A 24,667-nucleotide genomic window follows, 5' to 3' on the forward strand; every position below is an offset into this window, starting at 1 on the left:
AACAAAAAACAACAACAACAACAAAAATCACAAAAAACAAAAAAAAACAAAACAAAAAAACCTAAATGAAAGATCTCTGTGAGTGAGATCCCAGTGGAAAGCACAGTCTTCAAAGAAGGAGGTACCTTTCTCCGAAGGGAGGAGAGAACTTCCACTTTGACTATGACCTTGTCTAAATAAGGTAAGAGTCGGAGAACTCAAAAGGCTTCCATAGCCTTGGAAACTCATGACTGGAGGATAGGGAGATTACTGATGCCATAAACAGGAGTGTCAATTTGTAAAGTCAACAACAGGAGTCACTGTGCACTTACTCCTCATGTAGGATCTCTGCCCTTGATGTGCTGTACATTGTGATTTAATGCTATAACGAGTACTCAAACAGTATTTTTCACTTTGTGTTTCTACGTGGGTGCAAACTGCTGAAATCTTTACTTAATGTGTACTAAACTGATCTGCTGTATATATAGAAAATTGAAAATGAATCTTGATAAGAATGGAAGGGGATAGAGAGCGGGAAAGGGGAGGGTTGCGGGTGGGAGGGAAGTCATGGGGGGGGGGAGCCAATGTAGTCCATAAGCTGTACTTTGGAAATCTATATTCATTAAATAAAAGTTAAAAAAAATAACCTTCTAAGAGGGGCCGGCGGTATGGAGCAGTGGGTTAACGCCCTGGCCTAAAGTGCAGGTTCTAGTCCCGGCTGCTCCTCTTCCCATCCAGCTCTCTGCTATGGCCTGGGAAAGCAGTAGAAGATGGCCCAAGTCTTTGGGTCCCTGCAGCCACGTGGGAGACCTGGAAGAAGCTCCTGGCTTCCTGGCTTCAGATCAGCACAGCTCCAGCCGTTGCGGCAATTGAGGAGTGAACCATCGGATGGAAGACTTCTCTCTCTCTCTCTCTCTGCCTCTCCTCTCTCTGTGTAACTCTGACTTTCAATAAATAAATAAATCTTTTTTTAAAAAAATAGCCCTCTAAGATTGGATTTTCGCTAGCCAGTTTTGTGCTGGAGTGGGTAAAATCTGCTGCCTGCCACGCCGGATCCCATGTGGGTGTCAGCTCAAGTCCTGGCTGCTCCACTTCTGATCCAGCTCCTTGCTAATGCTCCTGGGAGAGCTGTGGAAGGTGGCCCAAGTACTTGGCCCCCTGAACCTACAATGGAGACTTAGAGGAATCTCTTGTCTTTGCTTCAGATTGCCCCAGCTCTGGCCATCTGGATATTTGTAGAGTGAACCAGTGGGTGGAAGATTCTCCATCTCTCTGTAATTCTGCCTTTCAAATAAGTAAATGAATCTTTAAAAAAAAATCAGACTTACACAAAGACGAGGGGCAGAGAGAAAGAGGTTTTCTATCCAATGGTTCGCTCCCCAATTAGCCACAACAGCTGGAGCTGCACTGATCTGAAGCCAGGAGTCAGGAGCTTCTTCCAGGTCCCCCACATGGGTGTAGGGACCTAAGGACTCGGGCCATCTTCCACTGCTATCCCTGGCTAGAGCAGAGAGCTGGATTGAAAGTGGAGCAGTCGGGGGCCAGTGCCATGGCTCAATAGGCTAATCCTCCACTTTGGGGCGCCGGCACACTGGGTTCTAGTCCTGGTCGGGGCACCAGATTCTGTCACAATTGCCCCTCTTCCAGGCCAGCTCTCTGTTGTGGCCCGGGAGTGCAGTGGAGGATATCCCAAGTGCTTAGGCCCAGTACCCCATGGGAGACCAGGAGAAGCACCTGGCTCCTGCCTTCGGATCAGCGTGGTGCGCCGGCCGTGGCAGCCATTGGAGGGTGAACCATTGTCAAAGGAAGACCTTTCTCTCTGTCTCTCTCTCTCACTGTCCCCTCTGCCTGTCCAAACAAACAAACAAACAAAAAGCAAAAAAAAGAAAGTGGAGCTGTTGGGACTTGAACCAGCACCCATATGGATTCCAGCGCTTCAGGTCAGGGTGCTAACCCACTGTGCCAGAGCTCTGGGCCCAATAAATGAATCTTAAAAGAAACAAAATTACATTTTGGTTGTTTTCACCATAAATGTTCAATGTTTAAAGTGATAGATACGTTTACTCTGGGGCCGCAATTGTGGTGTGGCAGATTAAGCTGATGTCTGCAATGCGAGCATCCCATATCAGCACCAGTCAAGCCCCAACTGCTGCACTTCTGATCCAGCTCTCTGCTCATGTGCCTGGGAAGGCATTGGAAGATGGCCCAAGTGCTTGTGCTCCTGCTGCTCATGTGAAGGATCCACACAGAGTTCCAGGCTCCCGGCTTTCTGTAGGCCCAGCCCTCCCGGCTCGCTCACGCTCTCGCTCTCTCTCACCCTCTTTCTCTTTCTCTCTCTCCCCCCTTCCCTCTCCCTCCCTCTCCCATAACTCTGCTTTTCAAGTAAATAAATAAATCTTAAAATATAGATACACCCATTACCCTGACTGGACATTATACAAGTGTATATATGTGTAACTGCTTTTTTCTCCCTCTGGAACTCTGCCTTTCGTCTCTGCTGGCCCACTCCCCAAAAAGCTGCAATAGATAGGGCTTGCCCAGAACTCTGTTTGGGTCTGCCACATGAGTGGCAGAGCCCCAAGTACTTGGATCATTTTCAGTGTGTTAACCAGCATCTTAACCACGAGGCCAAATCCCCAACCCCATTCTAATTTTTATAGAGTCAAGTCTGTTCATTAATATTCTTAGATACTTATGTGAGCACCCTCAGCCAATACCAAGTTATAAACAGACAGACAATACTCATAAAGAAATAGCTCAAAAAGCAAAATGTAGGGGCTGGCATTCCAATGCAAAATTGGTAAAGCCACCACCTGCAAAACTGACATTCCATGTGAGTACCAGTTAAAGTCCCAGTTGCTCCAGTGTGATCCAGCTCCCTGGTAATGTGCCTGGGAAAGCAGCAAAAGATAGCCCAAATGCTTCTGCCACCTGTGGGGGCAACCCTGGCCCAGCCTCAGCCCTAAGCCATTTGTGGAGTGAACCAGTGGATGGAAGACCTGCTTCTCCTATTCTTTTGTAACTGCCTTCAAATAAATAAATATTTTAGTACAAGCAAAATGTACACATGTATATCATGATGGTTGTGTGTACTCAGCTTTATACCTGTGATCATCTGAAATGACTGGACAATCTGTCTTTTGGGATCAGTCAAAAATGTGAGAGGTCACCACCGAGTTGACCAAAGAGCTGAGAGTACAGGGAATTTTATCATTCATAAATGCAGAGGTACAAAAAGGACATCTCTTCATTTGTTGAAATTTGAATGCTTTTATGTACATACACATGATAAAACACAAGTCAACATATTATGATAATGCATTTTCACAGAATTGAATCTGCAGAAAAAAATCATACAGTAAGTTAGAGATCTCTAAAAGGTTTTAGATAATTGTATGTCCAGTATTTGAAATGATGTGCAGATAACATACAAAGCAAAACAAATACAATAAATGATGCTGACAATTTAAAATAGTGTGAGAGGTGTGGTGTAGTGGGTAAAGCTACTTTTTGCAGTGCTAGCATCCCATATGGGCACCAGTTCGATCCCGCTGCTCCACTTCTGATCCAGCTCTCTGCTGTGGCCTGGGAGAGCAATAGAGGATGGCCTAGGTCCTTGGGCCCCTGCATGCACGTGGGAGACCCAGAGGAAGCTCCTAGCTCCTGGCTTCGGATCAGCACAGCTCCAGCAGTTGTGGCCATCTGGAGAATGAACCAGCCTTTGGAAAACCGATATATCTCTCTCTGCCTCTCTGTAACTCTGCCTTTCAAACAAATAATTAAATCTTAGAAATTAAAAAAACATTCTGTGAAAAATGACTTTAAAAGATTAAAAAAAAAAAAGGTGGGCATTTGGCATCATGGTTAAGCCATGCCTTGGGACACCCACATCCCATAGCAGAGGGCCTGGGTTTGAGTTGAAACGCCACTTCCAATTCCAGCTTCCTCTTAATGAACACCCTGGGAGGCAGCAGGTGACAGCTCAAATACTTGGGTCTCTGCCATTCATGTGGCAGACCAGAACTGAGTCTGTGGATTCCAGGCCTTTGAGAAGTAAACCTGAAGATTGGAGATGTCTCTGAGCCTCTCAAATAAAGTAAAATTTTTGAAAAAACACACAGGAGCCCTATATTTATTCCTTCTGTTTGAAACAGAAATGTTGATTACATTGATTTCATCATTATACATGATATTTATATATTGAATTGTTAATGTATCCCATAAATATGTACAACTATTCTGTACAACCATTATGTCAATAAAATTTAAAGTAAACAGTAAAGGGGCCAGTGTTGTAATTTGGGGGTTAAGTCACCGACTGAGACTCCAACAAACCATATGGGCACTGGTTCCCGTCCCAGCTATTCCACTTCTGATCCAGCTCCCTGCTAATGGCCTGAGAAAAGCAGCAAAGGATGGCCCAAGTGCTGGGGCCTCTGCTCCCACCTGGATAACCCGGATGAAGCTCTTGTCTGGCCTTGGCCTGGGCCACTGCTGGCTGTTGTGGCCGTCTGGGGAGTGAACCAGCAGATGGAAGATGATTCTCTCCCTCTCTCTCCCTCTCTCTCTCTCTCTCTCTGTAACTCTGATTTTCAAAATAAATAAATAAATCTACCAAAAAATAGACAAAAACACATAAGAATTTGGGGAGAAAAAAGAAAATATGCCTTAGGATAAAATGTGTTTCAGTGTTAGATTACAGGGAATTCCACAGAACTAATTCCTGAAAGATGGCCAGCCTTCCTCATTGCTAACTATGCTTTGAAGTCTTGCATCATTATGGAGAGCTGCATTTTTTCCTTTGAGGCCGTGCTTCTCAGGGAAGTTGTTCACATTCATTTGTTTTTGGAATTCTGCGATGGATATATCCTGGCATGAGCCTTTGCTACTGAATTCCATCATCTGTGTAGTGCTTCTGTGCGTATGTGGAAACTCCTCTTCATACACGTATATTTATAGACCATCGATTTGGTGGAATTCATACTGGGGGCTGCAGAGAAACACCATTTTTAGGTGTCTTCTTAAGGTCAGTGCTGTGGCACAGCAGGTTAAGTGACCATCATCCTGTCCCAGCTGCTTCACTTCCAATCCAGCTCTCTGCTAACACACCTGGGAAAGCAGTGGAGCATGGCCCAAGTCCTCAGGCCCCTGCACCCAAATAGGAGACCTGGAAGAAGCTCATGGCGTCTGGTGTCAACCTGGCCCAGCCTTGGCTGCTGCAGTCATTTAGGGAGTGATCCAGCAAATGGAAGATCTCTCTCTCTCTCTCTCTCTCTCTCTGTCTCTTCTTCCCTTTCTGTAACACTGCCATTCAAATACATAAATCATTATTTAAGTGTCTTTTTATCCTACAGTCACATTCCTGGCTTCTTCAAAAAATACCTCACAAATTCATGAAAATTTCCTGGAATTTCATCAGCTGGAAGGAATGCCAATGCCAGTTGGTTAATTTTAATTTGAAGTTTTCATGGTTGACATATCACATGCCCTGTTCCCATCCCAGAATTTGGCTTTCTACCTCTCTTGCAGAGCATTTTCTCCATGGGAATTGCAGTTTTCTTGGGTTTTGTGTTTTAGAATATCAAAATTCAGGATTTTAGTCTTTCAGGATTGTGCTATCCAGAATTTAAGACTTTATGCATTTTTGATATTTGGGGATTTCAATATTTGAGATTATGACATTTTGGATTTTGGGGGGGTGGGTATTAAAATCAGCACTATTTCCAGATAAGGCCACATTCTACAGACTGGGATTGAGACAAGTCTGTGAATTTTAAGGAATAGCAATGAGTTATCTCATACAGGTAGAGATAAACAAAGACCCAGAAAGGGCATTTCAGAATGGTAAACAAAATCAAATTTAATCTGGCCATATTTCTTCCTAGAAATAGCTATAATTATGAAGACAAGAATATTTGAAAGGAAGTTGATGTAAAAGGCTAGAGGCAGGGGCCAGCGCTGTGGTGCAGCAGGCAAGGCTACCGCCTGCAGTGCTGGCATCCCAAATGGGTGCCAGATTGAGTCCCAGCCGCTCCATTTCTGATCCAGCTCTCTGCTGTGGCCTGGGAAAGCAGTAGAAGATGGCCCAAGTCTTTGGATCCCTGCACTTGCATGGGAGACCCAGAAGAAGCTCCTGGCCACTGGCTTTGGGTCAGCACAGCTCTGGCCTTTGCGGCCATCTAGAGAGTGAACCAGCGGATGGAAGACCTCTCTCTCTTTCTCTGCCTCTCCTTCTCTCTCTGTAACTCTGTGTTTCAAATAAATAAATAAATCTTAAAAAAAAAAAAAACACTAGAGGTAGATCATTCCCAGATCACACGCCTTTTACATCTAGGTAAGTTCCTGACTGAAAAATATGCTAATTTGGGGCCAGCACTGTGGCGCAGTGGGTAAACACCCTGGCCTGAAGTGCCAGCATCTCATATGGGTACTGGTTCTAGTCCCGGATGCTCCTCTTCCAATCCAGCTCTCTGCTGTGGCCTGGGAAAGCAGTAGAAGATGGCCCAAGTCCTTGGGCCCCTGCAGCCACGTGGGAGACCTGGAAGAAGCTCCTGGCTCCTGGCTTCAGATTGGCGTAGCTCCGGCCGGAAGGGCCATCTGAGGAGTGAACCATCAGATGGAAGACTTCTTTTTCTCTCTGCCTCTCCTCACGCTGTATATCTCTGACTTTCAAAGAAATAAATATTAAAAAAAGAAAAATATGCTAACTTAAATCATGATTCAGAATAAAGGCCTATTTCCTCATTCTGTGACAAAAGTTTAATTCTCAGGGATATGAAGGATGAAGTATATATATATATATTTCATATTATATAACATTCATATATATATATATATATATAGTCCTGGAAATTCCTTTAGATTATGAAGAGCATAAGTGGAGGAAACTCAGGGTGGACACTTCTAATACAGTGGTTATGACGTCAGTTGGGATAGATGCCTGCATCCCATGTCAAGGTGCCTGTATTCAAGTCCCATCTCACCTCCCAATTCTGGCTTCCTGCTATTATGCATCTTGGGAGGCAGCAGTTGATGGCTCAAGTACTTGGGTCCCTGCCACCCACCCGGGAGACAGATTGGGTTCTGGACTCCTGGCTTCTGCCTGGACCATCCCTGCCTGTAATAGGTTATTTGGGGAGTGAACCAGAAGATGAAATTGCTCTCTATTTCTATTGCACTGTCTCCTCTGACTCTCTGCTTTCCAAATACATGATAATTTTTTTAAGTGGATGAAATTCCCTGTAGAGAAGAACAAATGCAGAGCAATGTGGTGGGAGGAACCAGGCCATTATTCCCAGTGAGAGGAATCGGGAGCCACCTCATCAGTGCAGCTCTAGGACAATGTAAACAGCCAACAACTAACTGGGTGTCAAGGAGAGGCCAGGAGCTCGGCAGGCAGCAGCAACAAGGGATCATCTAAGCCCTGGAGCCTGCATTCCTGAGGGGCCCAGGCTGCTGTCATGAGCTTGAAACCTTTCTTTCTGAGAAAGGTGTGTGTAGGGGTGTGAGATGTGGGGGAAAGGATCATGGAAGAGAGCCTACCCCACCCTGCACCAGGTGACAGCTCAGACCGGAAGCTTCTCATCATTTGTTCTCCACCCTCTCCCTCAGCCATCCCGTTAAGGCTATCAAACTCAAGGGCTTGCTCAACATAAAATAGTCACTTATCTTTCTTTCCCACTGACATGACCCTAGGCTCAGCCCCCAACATCTCTTTCCTGGGTTAGGAAAACTTCTAGGTTCCTGGAGCCCCCTCTGTCTCACTAGCTCGGGATTGGCACAGAAGGAGAGAACATCAAGAAGCCGTGTTCTCTACGTTTGCAATCTATAAATCTCTGAAAACGAAAAACTTTAACAAGCTTTAATAACAGTCCCTTATGACAAAACTTGACTAGAACGTATGTCAGACTAATGCAAGTCTTCATATCGGCACTTAATATGAATGTCATTACATTTCACTGCAGAAATATTGATGCTTGTTGTGGTCCATTGCCCCAGGCTAGGATTAAAGATTTGGTTGAAAGTTTCATCCCATCATGTATTTAAATCACTGAGCTCATAAAAGGCAGGAACCTTGGGAAGCCACTCCACTTCATAGCAGACCAGTGCAGAAGGCAGCTGGTCTCCTCAGCAGCTCCACATTCTGTCCAGGGTTATCCAGCTTGAGGTTTGACCAAGAAAGAGGTAAGTTTCCAGAATGGAAGAGCAATTTAACTTGTGTTCTGGTGTGTATGCGTGCATATGTAGGCAGTTACTGGGGGAACGAAGCCTATATACAAAAATATGGGAGTCTCCCAGAAGAGGGGTATGGTCTTTCATGATAATTACTCATACCCATAAGGGATTGATGCTGTGGGCTCTGTGGTTCTGGCCTGATTTTTATATTTTTAAGGTTTATTTATTTATTTGAAAGGCAGAGAGAGAGAGAGAGAAAGAGAACATCTTTCATCTGCTGGTTCACTCCAAATGTCCATAAAATGGCTGCGCTAGTCTGGCAAGAAGCCAGGAGCTTAGAATTCCATCTGTGTCTCCACAGGGGTGGCAGGAACCCAAGCGCCTGGGTCATCTTCCATTGCCTTCCAGGCTCATTAGCAAGGGAGCTTAGTCCAAAGTGGTGTAGCAGGGCCAGCACCATGGCTCACTTGGTTAATCCTCCACCTGTGGCACTGGCATCCCATATGGGCACCAGGTTCTAGTCCCGGCTGCTCCTCTTCCAGTCCAGCTCTCTGCTGTGTCCCAGGAAGGCAGTCAAGGTTGGCCCAAGTGCTTGGGTACCTGCATTCATGTGAGAGACCAGGAGGAAGCACCTGTCTCCTGGCTTCGGATCGGCACAGCTCCGGCCGTAGCAGCCATTTGGGGGGTGAACCAATGGAAGGAAGACTTTTCTGTCTCTCTCACTGTCTTACTCTGTCAAATAAATTAAAAAAAGAAGAAGAAATGGAGTTGCTTAACTTGAACTGGGATTTCAGTAAAGGATGCCAGCATTTTGGCAGCAGCATAAACCACTGTATCACAATGCCAGTCCCGGTCCTGGCATTCATTGAAAGAGACTTCTCCTGGGAAAGCCTCTTGGTGTGGCTCTGTTGTCTTGTAAATTTTATGTTACTAGCAGTTTTTTTTTTTTTGACAGACAGAGTGGACAGTGAGAGAGAGAGACAGAGAGAAAGGTCTTCCTTCTCCGTTGGTTCACCCCCCAAGTGGCCGGCGGCGTGTTGCAGCCAGCCCACCATGTTGATCTGAAGCCAGGAACCAGGTACTTCTCCTGGTCTCCCATGCAGGTGCAGGGCCCAATGACTTTTGCCTTCCTCCACTGCACTCCCTGGCCACAGCAGAGAGCTGGACAGAAAGAGGAGCAACTGGGACAGAATCCAGCACCCCAACCGGGACTAGAACCTGGTGTGCCGGTGCCATAGGTGGAGGATTAGCCTATTGAGCCATTGTGCCAGCCTCCTAGCAGTATTTTTTTCATTGCATTTTATGTAAGTGTTGGTCCACAACAGATTGGAATGGGGTAGGGATGAAATTTAAAATGTGCCAACTAAAGTTTTCCTTTATCCACGAGTGATCTATACCAAGACCCTCAGTAGATGCCTGTAACCTCAGTCAGTACTGAATTCTGTATGCAGTGTGCTTCATTTTTATCATACATCTTAGTTTAGTATTTTTTCCCTTACGTTGAAAACTTTCACCTTTTCGCTCAAAGGAAGCACTTTGTGACTGCTTTTTGGAATAGCTGAATTTCTATCATTACTATTATTGTAACTTGGGGTAATTATTAAATAAAATAAGGGTTACTTGGACACAAACACTGTGATTCCATGATGGTAGAGATGATTAACCAAGATGGTATTAAATAATTAATGTGAGTAGTGTGTACAGTGGGGACACATTGTACAAAATTATTTCTGAGAACGGCCGGCGCCGTGGCTCAATAGGCTAATCCTCCACCTTGCGGCGCCGGCACACCGGGTTCTAGTCCCGGTCAGGGCGCCGGATTCTGTCCCGGTTGCCCCTCTTCCAGGCCAGCTCTCTGCTGTGGCCAGGGAGTGCAGTGGAGGATGGCCCAGGTGCTTGGGCCCTGCACCCCATGGGAGACCAGGAAAAAGCACCTGGCTCCTGGCTCCTGCCATCGGATCAGCGTGGTGCGCCGGCTGCAGCGGCGGCCATTGGAGGGTGAACCAACGGCAAAGGAAGACCTTTCTCTCTCTGTCTCTCTCTCTCACTGTCCACTCTGCCTGTCAAAAAAAAAAAATTATTTCTGAGGAGAGAGTAGGACAGCCCAAGATTTCATCACACTCCTCAGAAGGGCACAAGATTTAAAACTCAAATTGCTTATATCTCGAATTTTCTTTGAAAAGATTTGTTTATTTATTTGAAAGTCAGAGTTACACAGAGAGGAGAGGCAGAGAGAGAGAGAGAGAGAGAGAGAGAGAGAGGCAGGCATCCATCCAATGGTTCACTCCCCAGTTGGCCGCTATGGCTGGAGCTCTGCTGATCTGAAGCCAGGAGCCAGGAGCTTCTTCCTGGTCTTCCACGTGTATACAGGGGTCCAAGGACTTGGGCCATCCCCCACTGGCCTCCCAGGCGACAGCAGAGAGCTGGATCAGAAGTTTAACAGCTGGGACTCAAACCAGTGCCCATATTGGGTGCCAGCGCTGCAGGCAGCAGCCTTACCCACTAAGCCATTGTGTCACCCCCCCGCCCATAAGTTTTTTTTTTTTACAAAATTTATTTGAAAGGCTTAGTTAGAGAGAAACAGAGCTTCCAGCCACTAATTCACTCCCCAAATGGTCAAAACAGTCTGGGTGGGGCTGCCTGGGCCAGGGGCCTGGAGAAGAGGTGGAACAGGTTAATAAGATTAGAAAGCCAAGTCCAATCAAAACTGAAGAGATTACCACGAGCAGGAAACAACAACTAGCAAACCAATTAGGTCTTTGTGTGCCCATACATCATTCCCACTACACCCTTTGTTTAAATTTTCTTCATTTATTTGAAAGGCAATGTTAGAGAGAGAAAGACAGAGCGAGGTCTTCCATCTACTGGTTCACTCTCCAAATGGCTGCAAGGGCTGGAACTGGGCCAGGCTGAAGCCAGGAGCCAGGAGCTTCTTCTGGGTCTCACTTGTGTGCAGGGGCCCAAGGACTGGTGCCATCTTCTACTGCTTTCCCAGGAGCCTTAGCAGGGGACTGGATTAGAAGTGGAGCAGCTGTTCTCTACGTTTGCAATCTATAAATCTCTGAAAACGAAAAACTTTAACAAGCTTTAATAACAGTCCCTTATGACAAAACTTGACTAGAACGTATGTCAGACTAATGCAAGTCTTCATATCGGCACTTAATATGAATGTCATTACATTTCACTGCAGAAATATTGATGCTTGTTGTGGTCCATTGCCCCAGGCTAGGATTAAAGATTTGGTTGAAAGTTTCATCCCATCATGTATTTAAATCACTGAGCTCATAAAAGGCAGGAACCTTGGGAAGCCACTCCACTTCATAGCAGACCAGTGCAGAAGGCAGCTGGTCTCCTCAGCAGCTCCACATTCTGTCCAGGGTTATCCAGCTTGAGGTTTGACCAAGAAAGAGGTAAGTTTCCAGAATGGAAGAGCAATTTAACTTGTGTTCTGGTGTGTATGCGTGCATATGTAGGCAGTTACTGGGGGAACGAAGCCTATATACAAAAATATGGGAGTCTCCCAGAAGAGGGGTATGGTCTTTCATGATAATTACTCATACCCATAAGGGATTGATGCTGTGGGCTCTGTGGTTCTGGCCTGATTTTATATTTTTAAGGTTTATTTATTTATTTATTTATTTGAAAGGCAGAGAGAGAGAGAGAGAACATCTTGCATTTGCTGGTTCACTCCAAATGGCCGTAAAATGGCTGCGCTAGTCTGGCAAGAAGCCAGGAGCCTAGAATTCCACCTATGTCTCCACAGGGGTGGCAGGAACCCAAGCGCCTGGGTCATCTTCCATTGCCTTCCAGGCTCATTAGCAAGGGAGCTGGGTCCGAAGTGGAGTAGCGGGGCCAGCACCATGGCTCACTTGGTTAATCCTCCGCCTGTGGCACTGGCATCCCATATGGGCACCAGGTTCTAGTCCCGGCTGCTCCTCTTCCAGTCCAGCTCTCTGCTGTGTCCCAGGAAGGCAATCAAGGATGGCCCAAGTGCTTGGGCACCTGCATTCATGTGAGAGACCAGGAGGAAGCACCTGTCTCCTGGCTTCGGATCGGCACAGCTCCGGCTGTGGCAGCCATTTGGAGGGTGAACCAATGGAAGGAAGACCTTTCTGTCTCTCTCTCTCACTGTCTAACTGTATCTGCCAAATAAATTTAAAAAAAGAAGAAATGGAGTTGCTTAACTTGAACTGGGATTCCAGTAAAGGATGCCAGCATTTTGGCAGCAGCATAAACCACTGTATCACAATGCCAGTGCTGGTCCTGGCATTGATTGAAAGAGACTTCTCCTGGGAAAGCCTCGTGGTGTGGCTCTGTTGTTGTCTTACTAATTTAATGTTCCTAGCAGTTTATTTTTTTTTCTTTTTTCTTTTTTTTTTTCTTTTTTTTTTTTTTTACAGGTAGAGTGGACAGTGAGAGAGAGAGACAGAGAGAAAGGTCTTCCTTCTCCGTTGGTTCACCCCCCAAGTGGCTGGCAGTGTGCAGGTCCCAACGACTTGGGCCATCCTTCACTGTACTCCCAGGCCACAGCAGAGAGCTGGACAGAAAGAGGAGTGACTGGGACAGAATCTGGCACCCCGACCGGGACTAGAACCTGGTGTGCCGGTGCCACAGGCGGAGGATTAACCTATTGAGCCATGGTGCCAGCCTCCTAGCAGTTTATTTTCATTGCATTTTATGTAAGTGTTGGTCCACAGCAGATTGGAATGGGGTAGGGATGAAATTTAAAATGTGCCAACAACAGTTTTCCTTCATCCATGAGTGATCTATACCAAGACCCTCAGTAGATGCCTGTAACCTCAGTCAGTGCTGAATTCTGTATGCAGTGTGCTTCATTTTTATCATACATCTTAGTTTAGTATTTTTTCCCTTACATTGAAAACTTTCACCTTTTCGCTCAAAGGAAGCACTTTGTGACTGCTTTTTGGAATAGCTGAATTTCTGTCGTTACTATTATTGTAACTTGGGGTAATTATTAAATAAAATAAGGGTTACTTGGACACAAGCACTGTGATTCCATGATGGTAGAGATGATTAACCAAGATGGTATTAAATAATTAATGTGAGTAGTGTGTACAGTGGGGACACATTGTACAAAATTATTTCTGAGAAGGAGAGAGTAGGACAGCCCAAGATTTCATCACACTCCTCAGAAGGGCACAAGATTTAAAACTCAAATTGCTTATATCTGGAATTTTCTTTGAAAAGATTTGTTTATTTATTTGAAAGTCAGAGTTACACAGAGAGGAGAGGCAGAGAGAGAGAGAGGCAGGCATCCATCCAATGGTTCACTCCCCAGTTGGCCACTATGGCTGGAGCTCTGCTGATCCGAAGCCAGGAGTCAGGAGCTTCTTCCTGGTCTCCCACGTGGATACAGGGGCCCAAGGACTTGGGCCATCTTCTACTGCTTCCCCAAGCCACAGCAGAGAGCTGGATCAGAAGTTGAACAGCTGGGACTCGAACCAGTGCCCATATTGGGTGCCAGCGCTGCAGGCAGCGACCTTACCCACTAAGCCATTGTGTCGCCCCCCCCGCCCATAAATTTTTTTTACAAAATTTATTTGAAAGGCTTAGTTAGAGAGAAACAGAGCTTCCAGCCACTAATTCACTCCCCAAATGGTCAAAACAGTCTGGGTGGGGCTGGCTGGACCAGGGGCCTGGAAAAGAGGTGGAACAGGTTAATAAGATTGGAATGTCAAGTCTAATCAAAACTGAAGAGATTACCATGAGCAGGAAACAATAACTAGCAAACCAATTAGGTCTTTGTGTGCCCATACATCATTCCCACCACACCCTTTGTTTAAAGATTTTTTCATTTATTTGAAAGGCAATGTTAGAGAGAGAGAGAAAGACAGAGCGAGGTCTTCCATCTACTGGTTCACTCCCCAAATGGCTGCAAGGGCTGGAACTGGGCCAGGCTGAAGCCAGGAGCCAGGAGCTTCTTCTGGGTCTCACTTGTGTGCAGGGGCCCAAGGACTGGTGCCATCTTCTACTGCTTTCCCAGGAGCCTTAGCAGGGGACTGGATTAGAAGTGGAGCAGCTGGGACTGGAAACAGCACCCATATGTGATGCTGGCACTGCAGGCAGTAGCTTTACCTACTACACAACAGCACTGGCCCCCAAACACATATTTTTTTATTATGGCATGAAATGTTATTTTTAATAGAGCAGTAATAAAAAAGGGATTAAATCTGTTAATTTTTTTAACATTTATTTTTTCCAGCCTTTTTGAGATATAATTGACAATTGATATAATTAGTATATAATGTAATGTGTTAAACATTGTGAAATGATTACCACAACCAAGTCAGTTAACATATCCATCTCTTCAGTATTTTTTCTGGTGAAACACTCAGGATCTACTGTCTTATTAAATTTCTAATATGCCAGAACTGCCGTTGGGTGCTTAACCTCCTATGCCACAGTGCTGGCCCCCATTCCACATATTCATCTATTCATCAGTTGACACACACTTAGGTTTTTTCTTTGTCTTTGCTATTAGGAATAATCTACTTCTTCCTAATTCATTATGCAAAGGACATGTTAATGTCATACTACTCTCTTTATTTAATCATACAAAGTCCAGTTACAATCTAGTCTTTTTATTTTATTTAATATTTGTATTTTATTTGCCTGCAACAGCCAGGGCTGGGCCAGGGGAAAACCATCAGTTTAGCGTTCAATCCAGGTATTCCACATGGATGGCAGGAACCCAAGTATTTAAGCCATTACCTGCTGCCTCCCAGAATGTACATCATCAGGAAGTTGGATCAGAATCAGAGTCAGAACTCAAACCCAGGCTCTACAATATGGGATGTGGGTATCTCAAGAGGCATCTGAACTATTGAGCCAAAAATGCCCATCCTACATTTAGTATTTTAAAGAGTTATGTATTTATTTTTGAATGTCAAAATTACAGACAGAGAGGGAGAGACAGAGTGATATCTTCCATCTGTTGGTTCATTCCCCCAGATAGCCACAACAGCCAGCGCTTGGCCAGGCTGAAGCCAGGAGCCAGGAATTTCATCCCGTCTCCCAGATGGGTGGCAGGGACCCTAGCACTTTGGCCATTCTCTGCTGCTTTTCCCAGGCCATTAGCAGGAAGCTGGATCAGAAAAGCTGCAGCCAAGACATGAATCAGCACTCAAATGGAAAACTGGCATCACAGGCAGCATCTTTTACCTGCTATGCCACAGTGATGGTCCCATGCATTTAGTATTTCAATTGGGTATTTTTATTGAAGTCTAATTATATACAGAAAGCTGTAAAAATCATAAGCATATAGCTTGGTGAAAAGTCAGCATGCCTATGGAATTACTTCCTAGGGGAAAAAGCAGTAAAATATTACCCACTAAGACTGGAAATCTAATTTCCTATGTTCTTTAGCCCATGCTGAGACAAGGCTCCTATAAAGCCCTCCATACACCCATCCCAGCCTCTACTATTGCCTCAAAAGTAACTAACATCCTAAAGAGCATTGATAACATTGATTAATCTGGTCACCTATACAAATATTAAATAAAAATTAAAAAGACTAAATTGTAACTGGACTTTATATATGATTAAATAAAGATAGCAGTCTGACATTAACATATCCTTAAGAATAAACAAGGGGCTCTTCCAGTCCAGCTCTCTGCTGTGGCTGGGAAGGCAGTGGAGGATGGCCCAAGTGCTTGGGCCCTGCACCGCTATGGGAGACCAGGAGGAAGCACTTGGCTCCCGGCTTCACATTGGCTCAACATGGCAACCGTGGCAGCTTTTAGGGGGTGAACCAATGGAAGGAAGACCTCTCTGTCTCTCTCTCTCACTAACTCTGCCTATCAAAAAAACAAAAAAATAGATAAACAAGGGGCTGGCACTGTTGCATAGGGAGCAAAGGCGCCACCTGCAGTGCCGGCATACTATATGGATGCTGGGTCAAGTCCCTGCTGCTCCACTTCCAATCCAACTCTCTGCTTCCGATCGGCCCGGCTCTGGATGTTGAAGCCATCTGGGGAGTGAAACAGTGGATGGAAAAATTTTCACTCTGACTCTCTCTCTGTCTGTAACTCTACCTCTTGAATAAACAAACAAATCTTTTAAAAATATAAACAAAGTATTTGGTGTCTGGATTATTCAGTTCACATTATGGTTCAAGATTAATACAGGTTGTTTAATGTAGCAGTTCTTTCTTTTCATTGCTATCATAAATGTTTATATGAATAAATCACAATATAGCCCATCAAATATTACACATTTAGATTGAAATTAGGACTATTCTGATTATGATGGCACAAACTTGAATATATATGAGATGGGTTTACAACCTGAAGCCAGGCACCCATTGAAGTTGGGCTCCTACCATCCCACAAAAATGAAACAGGAGCCTTGTTTTCCTTGATTGCATCGCAAATAAAATGGCTACCAGGCCCTTGAGAAAAACATTTGTGGCTTTCAAACTTGGCAAAAGGTTTGTTTTGCTTTAGAAAATGTTTACACTCTGTCAAAAAGAGGTAGAGAAATTTCTCAATTACAGTTTTTCTAAGGTAAATGCTCTAGTTTGGGAAGGGAAGAAAGTCTTATTCATTTTGCACGAAGTAGAATTTAAGTTTCCTATAAATTTATTTAAATATTAACAATTTTTAACATCTTGCTATATTCAGTTCATATGTAGACCTTATATACAAACACATATTGCTATTTTTCTTTTTTTTAAGATATTTTTATTTATTTATTTGAGAAGTAGAGTTACAGACAGTGAGAGGGAGAGATAGTGCCAGCCCCCTTGATTTATTCTTTTTTTTTTTTTTTTTTGTTGACAGGCAGAGTGGACAGTGAGAGAGAGAGACAGAGAGAAAGGTCTTCCTTTTGCCGTTGGTTCACCCTCCAATGGCTGCCGCGGCTGGCGCGCTGCGGCCAGCGCACCGCGCTGATCTGATGGCAGGAGCCAGGAGCCAGGTGCTTTTCCTGGTCTCCCATGGGGTGCAGGGCCCAAGCACCTGGGTCATCCTCCACTGCACTCCCTGGCCACAGCAGAGGGCTGGCCTGGAAGAGGGGCAACTGGGACAGAATCCGGCGCCCTGACCGGGACTAGAACCCGGTGTGCCGGCGCCGCAAGGCGGAGGATTAGCCTAGTGAGCCTCGGCGCCGGCCATGATTTATTCTTAAATATTGATGTTTAATGCTAATATAAGCGGAAAAGCCTTTTTAAAATATTTTTCCGATGCTTGTGATAACAATAATAAAAAACCCAGTTTATTTATTGGCCTGTGTTTGGGTACTTTGCTACATTCTCTTAGGTTACTAAATGATGGACATATTTGTGTGAACAAAATCAGGACTTCTATAAATAATCACATAATATTTGATATTTTCCTTCCTTGTTTCACTGGCTAAGGAACAGTCCAGAAACTTTTAACATTTTTGTTGTATTTGTTTTGTAGAAACTTTTTCACATCAAGGTGGTTTCTTTATATTTCTAGTTCATTAAATGCCTTTTTCTGGAGTGAGTGCTCATATTCACTTAATTTAACATATATACTGAGATGTAACATTGTTATATTCTCTCAGTGTAATTAATTGACTTTGAACTTTAACCAAATAATCTTCAATTTTGAAAATGAACACCACTTGTTTATACTGTATTGTTTTCTTTAAATTTGATTTGCGAGTATTATGCTTTGGATTATTTTAAAGCACTTGTGAAGTTTGTCTTCAGTGAAGTCCTCAATTCATTAGCCAAAATGGGTAATATTCCCTCTTTTTCTGTGTTCTGGGGGACTGTATAATTTCTTTAGTATCTGGTAGAATTCATCCATGAAGCCATCGGACTGACTTGTTTGTCTTTAACTGTATCAGTGGTGCAATTAATTACATATATCTCTTTTTTTTTTTTTGACAGGCAGAGTGGACAGTGAGAGAGAGAGACAGAGAGAAAGGTCTTCCTTTTGCCGTTGGTTCACCCTCCAATGGCAGCCGCTGCAGCTGGCGCACCGCGCTGATCCAATGGCAGGAGCCAGGATCCAGGTGCTTTTCCTGGTCTCCCATAGGGTGCAGGGCCCAAGCACCTGGGCCATCCTCCACTGCACTCCCTGGCCATAGCAGAGAGCTGGCCTGGAAGAGGGGCAACCGGGACAGAATCCGGCGCCCCGACCGGGACTAGAACCCGGTGTGCCGGCGCCGCAAGGTGGAGGATTAGCCTATTGAGCCACGGCGCCGGCTACATATATCTCTTCTATTTATTGCAGTGTTTAGACATTCACCAACTGTTGAAACATTTTCAGAGACACAAAGAGGGCTGAATGGTTAAATCGGAGTCTGAGAACTCTTAACTAAAAATGGCTTTAGATCTTACAACTTCATTGAAAAGGAAACCATCCAGGAATGATCTTAATCCAGACAACCCAGAGTTGACAACAACCCAAGAATCCGCTGTCCAGATGGAAGAGACATCTGAGGGCTCGAGCATAGTCGACACATTTCAGTACAACAGTAACGCAAGTTCAAGGCAGGAGCTGCAGAGACTCCTTGAGTCTTTTTACTCATGGCTGCAGCCAGAAAAGCACAGCAAGGAAGAAATGATCGCTCAACTGGTTTTTGAGCAGTTTCTGAAGAGTGGCCATGCCAGGGACACATCCACGTTGAAGAAGAAATGGGAAGCAAGAGACAGAAACCTGGAGAAACTAATGGAAGACCTAAATGATGATTGCACGAAGCCACCTGTCTTAGTAAGTCAAGGGATCTGAGCCCTGGGGGGAGGGAACAGGGAGGCGAGAGTCAGGTGGAACCACCTGGAGGTAGAGACAGTTATTGTAGACCCCCTTATTAGTCAGAGTACTCTCCCACCACTCTTCTTCACCAAGGAGAATTTCCACGGGTTTAAGGAAGCAAGAAAAAAAAAGCAAAAAGGTATGTATTTGTTCTGTAGCACATATAGGAGCCAAACATGGAGCTAATTTTGTTTGGTACGGTGGCAAGGGACTCTGAGAAATTAATATTTGAGCTAATAACTCAAGGATGAGGAAGAAATGCCTTAAAAACTGGTTATTTTCCTCAAAAAGGCTTATTGTGATTTTTATCTGGAAAGATATTAAATCACAATGAATCCTCATTCTTTTTTAAGTTGTTTTTAAAAGATTTATTTATTTATTTGAAAGGCAGAGATAGAGAGAGAGAAAGAGTGAGTGAGAGTTTCCATCTGCTAGTTCACTCCCTAAATGGCCACAACAGCAAGAGATGGGCCAGGCTGAAGCCAGGAGCCAAGAGCTTCTTCCTTGTCTTCCACATGGGTTCAGGGACCCAAGGACTTGGGCCATCTTCTGCTGTTTTCCCAGGCACATTAGCAGGGACTCAAACTGGCACCCACATGGGATGCTGGCACTGCAGGTGGAGGCTTAATTTAGACCACAGTGCCAACCCCGAATACTCATTCTTGTATCTCATATTTTAAAACCACTAAAATTCACTCATAACTTCCAAGCCAATACCCAAAGCATGTTGTCATCTGCAAACTTGTGTAGCGTGGCAAAAAAAAATTTATTGAGTCATCTGCTGAGCACATTCCAGATGGTGGTGAACAAGTCTACATTCTGTTTCAGCTCTCAATTATTTCATGCATTTTCACACTTGTGCTTTTTGTTGGTAATTTAATTTTTTAAAATAATGTGTGTGCAGTGCTTAAGTGCTGTTACTACTATTCCTAAAAGCAAGAGGATAGTATATCTTATGAACTCAATACATATATTAGATAGTCTTCCTTCAGGCATGAGTTAACAATGTTTTTGGCCATTAGTACAGTGTTAATTAATTGAGAAAATATATATTAAATATTCATAAACACTTTCGGTATATACGCACATAAAGTTAAGCCGTTGGAGAAAATACTGAGGCCACAAGCTCCCAGGGCACTAACACTGTATTTTCCTAGAAGCAGTGATTCAGTGCTTGCAAACTCAGTGTCCACAGTGACTGTAGAACATAGCAATAAGTTGGCAATAACAAGAAGGACGCCATCAGAAACGATGGCAAGACAAGGAGATGAGCTCGAGTTGAGGGTCTTGTGAAATCCTGCCGAGGGCTGGACTCCCAGAAGGCCTCTTGTCCTACAACAGCTGCAGACTCAACGGTGATCTGACTTTGGTTACAGGTCCACGTCTACATGCAGGGACAGGAAGCCCTTTTTTCAGAGAATATGCCTCTAAAAGACGTCATCTTTTACCTCAAGAGACAGCTGTCAGCAGGAACCCCAACAGCAGACAACACGAGGACACCCTTATGTACTCGCCACGGCACTTCCGTGGCAACAGCACAAGGTGAGTGAGGGGAATCTGCGTGCCAGAGAAGTGTTCTAGTGAGCCCCTTCCTGCGTGCAGCTTCATTGAGTGATTTCTCTGTTTTGCAGAAGAAGATGGCTGCAACGCTTCTTTGAGGACTACTCAAGTAAATGACACTCCTACCAGTCAGAGCGATCAAATCATTTCCCTAGTCATTATCCAGGAAGAGGACAGTCCCAGCAGTTCTGAAAAGGGATGCGTTCTTCTCGGGAACACACACAGTTCTAGAAGTTCAGAGCAAGGCCTCCAGGGGTCCCAGGAAGGATGCCTAGAGGGGCCCTCTGAGCAACACGGCCCCATGGAGGTGAGGACAGGGCTCTTACCCAGTCCAGATGCGTCCTCCCCTGAGCCTGCCCCTACCAATCAGAGTAGTGAGGGAAACTCCACAAGTGGGGGACATCAAGAGAGGTCCCACAGTGCCTCAAAATCATATGAATGTGCGGAATGCTCCAAGGTCTTTAGCTATTCCTGTCACTTGATAGCTCACCAGAGAAGACACAGAAATGAGAGGCCATTCGTTTGTGCTGAGTGTCACAAAGGCTTCTTCCAGAATTCAGACCTGCGTGTGCATCAGATGATTCACCAAACAGAGAAGCCTTTCAAATGCAGCACTTGTCAAAAGCCTTTCAGCCACAAAACCAACTTGAAGGCTCATGAAAGAATTCACACAGGCGAGAAACCCTATACATGCTCCTTGTGCCACCAAAGCTATCGCCAGTCATCCACATACCACCGCCACCTGAGGATGCACCAAAAGATTGCTCTCAAAAATGCTCGCTCCACTCCAGATGCCTCCTCAGCTTCTTCCCTGATGTGATGTGTGTGTTTCCATACTATTTAGAATCTATTTAGAAGACACTGGAAAACTATTTAGAAGATTCTGTGAGAACTCAGAAAGTCTCTGGAGCTTGCTCCCGGCTCTTCTCGGGGCTCTGCACTTAGACGCAGGTGTTAGAAGTGAGTCAGGGAGGTGAGCATTGTTGCCAGAGCTGAGACCGGTTGGCCAGAGCCCACAGGGCTCCAGTTGCTTGAGTCCTTTGGGCGGAACTATCCAGAGGAAGCTGATGGCCCTGAGGTACACCTTTAACAGTGGGGCACACTGCTCACAGTTGGCTAGAACAATGGCTGCATTGTTGCCTGGGATTTTTTGACCAGGGGCATTGCTAAAATAATTAGTGCACAATCCATCCTGGCTGTTCTTTTGCTGGAGCTGAGAGGTAATAAGCTCATCAGTGCTTCCTCCCATCATGTGTCACAGTGGGATGTTCTTTCAGCCTACTGCAACCAGACGTGTCAAATCCCTTCACCGATCTTTTTTTTTTTTTTTAACAGGCAGTGTGGACAGTGAGAGAGAGAGACAGAGAGAAAGGTCTTCCTTTTGCCATTGGTTCACCCTCCAATGGCTGCCATGGCCGGCGCGCTGCGCTGATCTGAAGGCAGGAGCCAGGTGCTTATCCTGGTCTCCCAAGGGGTGCAGGGCCCAAGGACTTGGGCCATCCTCCACTGCACTCCCTGGCCACAGCAGAGAGCTGGCCTGGAAGTGGGGCATCTGGGACAGAATCCGGCACCCTGACCGGGACTAGAACCCGGTGTGCCGGCCCTGCAAGGCAGATGATTAGCCTAGTGAGCCTTGGCGCTGGCCACCCTTCACCGATCTTAAAAGTCCAGTGTCATCCACAAGATCAGAACAAGATTCTCACGTGTCCCATGAAATCTGCTCCTGTCGTGTTGACCCTTTCAGATTCCAAACATGTCGTTCTGCCGGTAGACGATAACTCCGACTTGAACGTGGTGGCACCTTTTGGTAGGTGAGGAGAGTATATCTGTACAGGAAATGCAGAAGGTAAGATGTTGGTCTTACAAGCAGATTCGCAAGATCTTGTTGCTTCCTTCAGAATAACCACTGGAACAAGCAATACCATAGTAATAAGGTCAATTGAGTTTGCCTGGAAGGGGAGTTGCTTTTTAACTAACACAGCAGATTGAATGATCAGAGTTTATCATGACAAAGAAACCTTAACCTGTGGAAGAGATGGGGAGGACTTGGTGAACAGTACCCCCTGGAAGAAGTGTTGTTTCACAGGGGATGGGGAATACATTGTGGTGGGTTCCACCTGGCAGCATGCCCTGTACATCTGGGAGAAGATCGGCACCCTGGTGAGGATTCTCCATGGGAGGAGAGGAGAACTTCTCTTGGATGTGGCTTGGTATCCTGTTTGACCCATCATAGCATCCATTTCTAGTGGAGTGGTATCTATCTGGACACAAAATCAAGTCGAAATTGTAGTGCATTTGCGTCAGATTTCAAGGAGTTGGATGAAAATGTCAAGTACGGGGAGAGGGAATAAGAGTTTGATATTGAAGATGAAGACAAGAGTGAACCTGAACACATGGGCTGATGTTGCAGAAGATGAGGACATGGATGTCACCAGTGTGGACCCATTGCTGCCTTCTGTAGCAGTGATGAAGATATTTGAATAAAGAAGTGAATTATGGAAGAATATACGTCCCCTACCTTCCTTTTTAAGCATTAAGTCCAAATTGGCTCTCAGGAATGAGGATTTGTGAACACGTCAAATAGGGGTTTTTGTCTCGTTTAAATCTTAAAACTTAGTTGTCTTACTAGAGTATAGACGCCTGTATTTTGCTCATCCAACTGTGCTGTGCCCAGGATCCTTTTGCCATGTCATTTTCTATCTCCTGTTTGCTTTCTCTTCTCAATGTATGTCCCCAGGTGACTTGTCTGTATCTGAAGTTTTGTAGCCTAAGAGAACTTGTGGTGCATATTCTCCTTCATTTTTAACTTACTTTCTCCTCGGGTATCTCCTGCATTTCCATACTGGGTACAAAGGATGGGCAGAAAAGAAAAATGCTTGAAATATTAAAGTTTTCGGAAAGTGGAGATAAAGGAGGCAGCCACTCCTTACTCCTGAAAACCCCATTCTTCTCCAAAAGATGGGCAGTAAGAAATGGAGAGCTTTTCCTTGTTCACTGCATGTTTTCTCCCCGTATCGGTTCATCCTCATTAATCATGGCTTTTGAAGATAGCTAATTTTACACATCTCTAGCAGAGAATCATCAATAGTTTATATCACTTTTCCTGTGCTGTCTTCCGGAGATGGAAACAAACTGAGGTATTTCTCAGCAAACTTATTTTTATTGCAGTAGGGGAGTCTATGCAGGGACTAAAGTAAAACCATCCCAAATCAAAGCAGCAGCAGCACAGTTCACATCTAAGATCAAGGCACCTGTGGAAATCTGTCCCCACCTGTCATTGCGTGTCCACTTCCCGTGTCCATGCCCCTTTTTCTCACTGTATTTTCAGTCGCTTCCTTTCTGTGAAAGGTTCTTTAGCTTCATGTCCTCCTTTGCTGTTCTTTATATAAAAAGTAGCAGATTTGATGGATGTGTATATTAGGTGTTTGGAATTTGCTGAAAATCGGAGTCAGGAAGCCAGGACTGGAAAATGCATCCATTGGAGTGAGGGAGACACTAAATCCTGTGCCAACTGGGAAATTCCTGTCCTTTGGTGGATGCTGCTGTAGGTAGCCAAACATGTTGATTTCCTTGTAGACTTTAGGATAGAAATCAAAGAACATATCAGTAGGAGCCTCTTTGTCCCATCCCATCTTTTAGAGCCAGTATATTCAGTAATTGGAGAAAGAACACTCCTTCAGTCAAAAAATGGCTGAGTTTTCAGTTGCCACTACTTTTGACTGCGCATTTTGTGAATTTCCGACATTCTTTTTTTTTTTTTTTTTGACAGGCAGAGTTAGACAGTGAGAGAGACAGAGAGAAAGGTCTTCCTTCCGTTGGTTCACCCCCTAAATGGCTGCTATGGCCAGCGCTGCCCCGATCTGAAGCCAGGAGTCAGGTGCTTCCTCCAGGACAGACTCTTTCACCATTGAACTTAGGTAAAATGTTTGCATTATATTGTATGTATTGTACCTTTTTTTTGTGGAAACTTATTAGAAGTTCAAAGAGGATCCCTTCTATTTCTACTCTTAAAAATGTGAAAAATAGATGCAATTACATCACATTATTTTATTAATTTGATTATTGCAAGGTGTCCAGCACATAACAAATCTTCCCAGGCAGACAAATCAATTAATTCACAAGCTTTTATTGGGATTCCGTTCCTAGGCAAGGTTTCCGGGTCCCGGAATAGCAACCAATGATCCAAAGTGTGGCATTAACCAGGT

The 24,667-nt window shown here is 44.8% G+C and overlaps 1 protein-coding gene and 1 pseudogene across 5 annotated transcripts; both read left to right on the plus strand.

Annotated features, from left to right (window-relative positions):
• Window positions 1-11,434: 11,434 nt before the first annotated feature.
• LOC100350207 (zinc finger and SCAN domain-containing protein 4) lies at window positions 11,435-24,531 on the plus strand. 5 transcript variants are annotated; one of them, XM_089319898.1, is made up of 4 exons: window positions 11,465-11,564; window positions 18,381-18,860; window positions 20,279-20,444; window positions 20,534-21,427. In XM_089319898.1, exons 2-4 carry the CDS (start codon window positions 18,471-18,473, stop codon window positions 21,280-21,282), a joined length of 1,305 nt encoding a protein of 434 aa, XP_089176024.1. In that variant the 5' UTR covers window positions 11,465-11,564; window positions 18,381-18,470; the 3' UTR covers window positions 21,283-21,427. The 5 variants fall into 5 exon arrangements, 4 of the variants coding, with proteins under 4 accessions (XP_089176024.1, XP_089176023.1, XP_089176025.1 ...); XM_089319897.1 differs by lacking the exon at window positions 11,465-11,564 and adding an exon at window positions 12,702-12,833; XM_089319899.1 differs by lacking the exon at window positions 11,465-11,564 and adding an exon at window positions 24,232-24,531 and having other exon boundaries at window positions 18,322-18,860; window positions 20,534-20,769.
• Window positions 21,941-23,085, plus strand: LOC100349960 (retinoblastoma-binding protein 5 pseudogene; annotated as a pseudogene).
• Window positions 24,532-24,667: the final 136 nt, after the last annotated feature.

Source organism: Oryctolagus cuniculus, chromosome 18 (genome assembly GCF_051225735.1).
Source record: "Oryctolagus cuniculus isolate XC-2025 breed Fujian yellow rabbit chromosome 18, ASM5122573v1, whole genome shotgun sequence".
NCBI lineage: Eukaryota > Metazoa > Chordata > Mammalia > Lagomorpha > Leporidae > Oryctolagus > Oryctolagus cuniculus.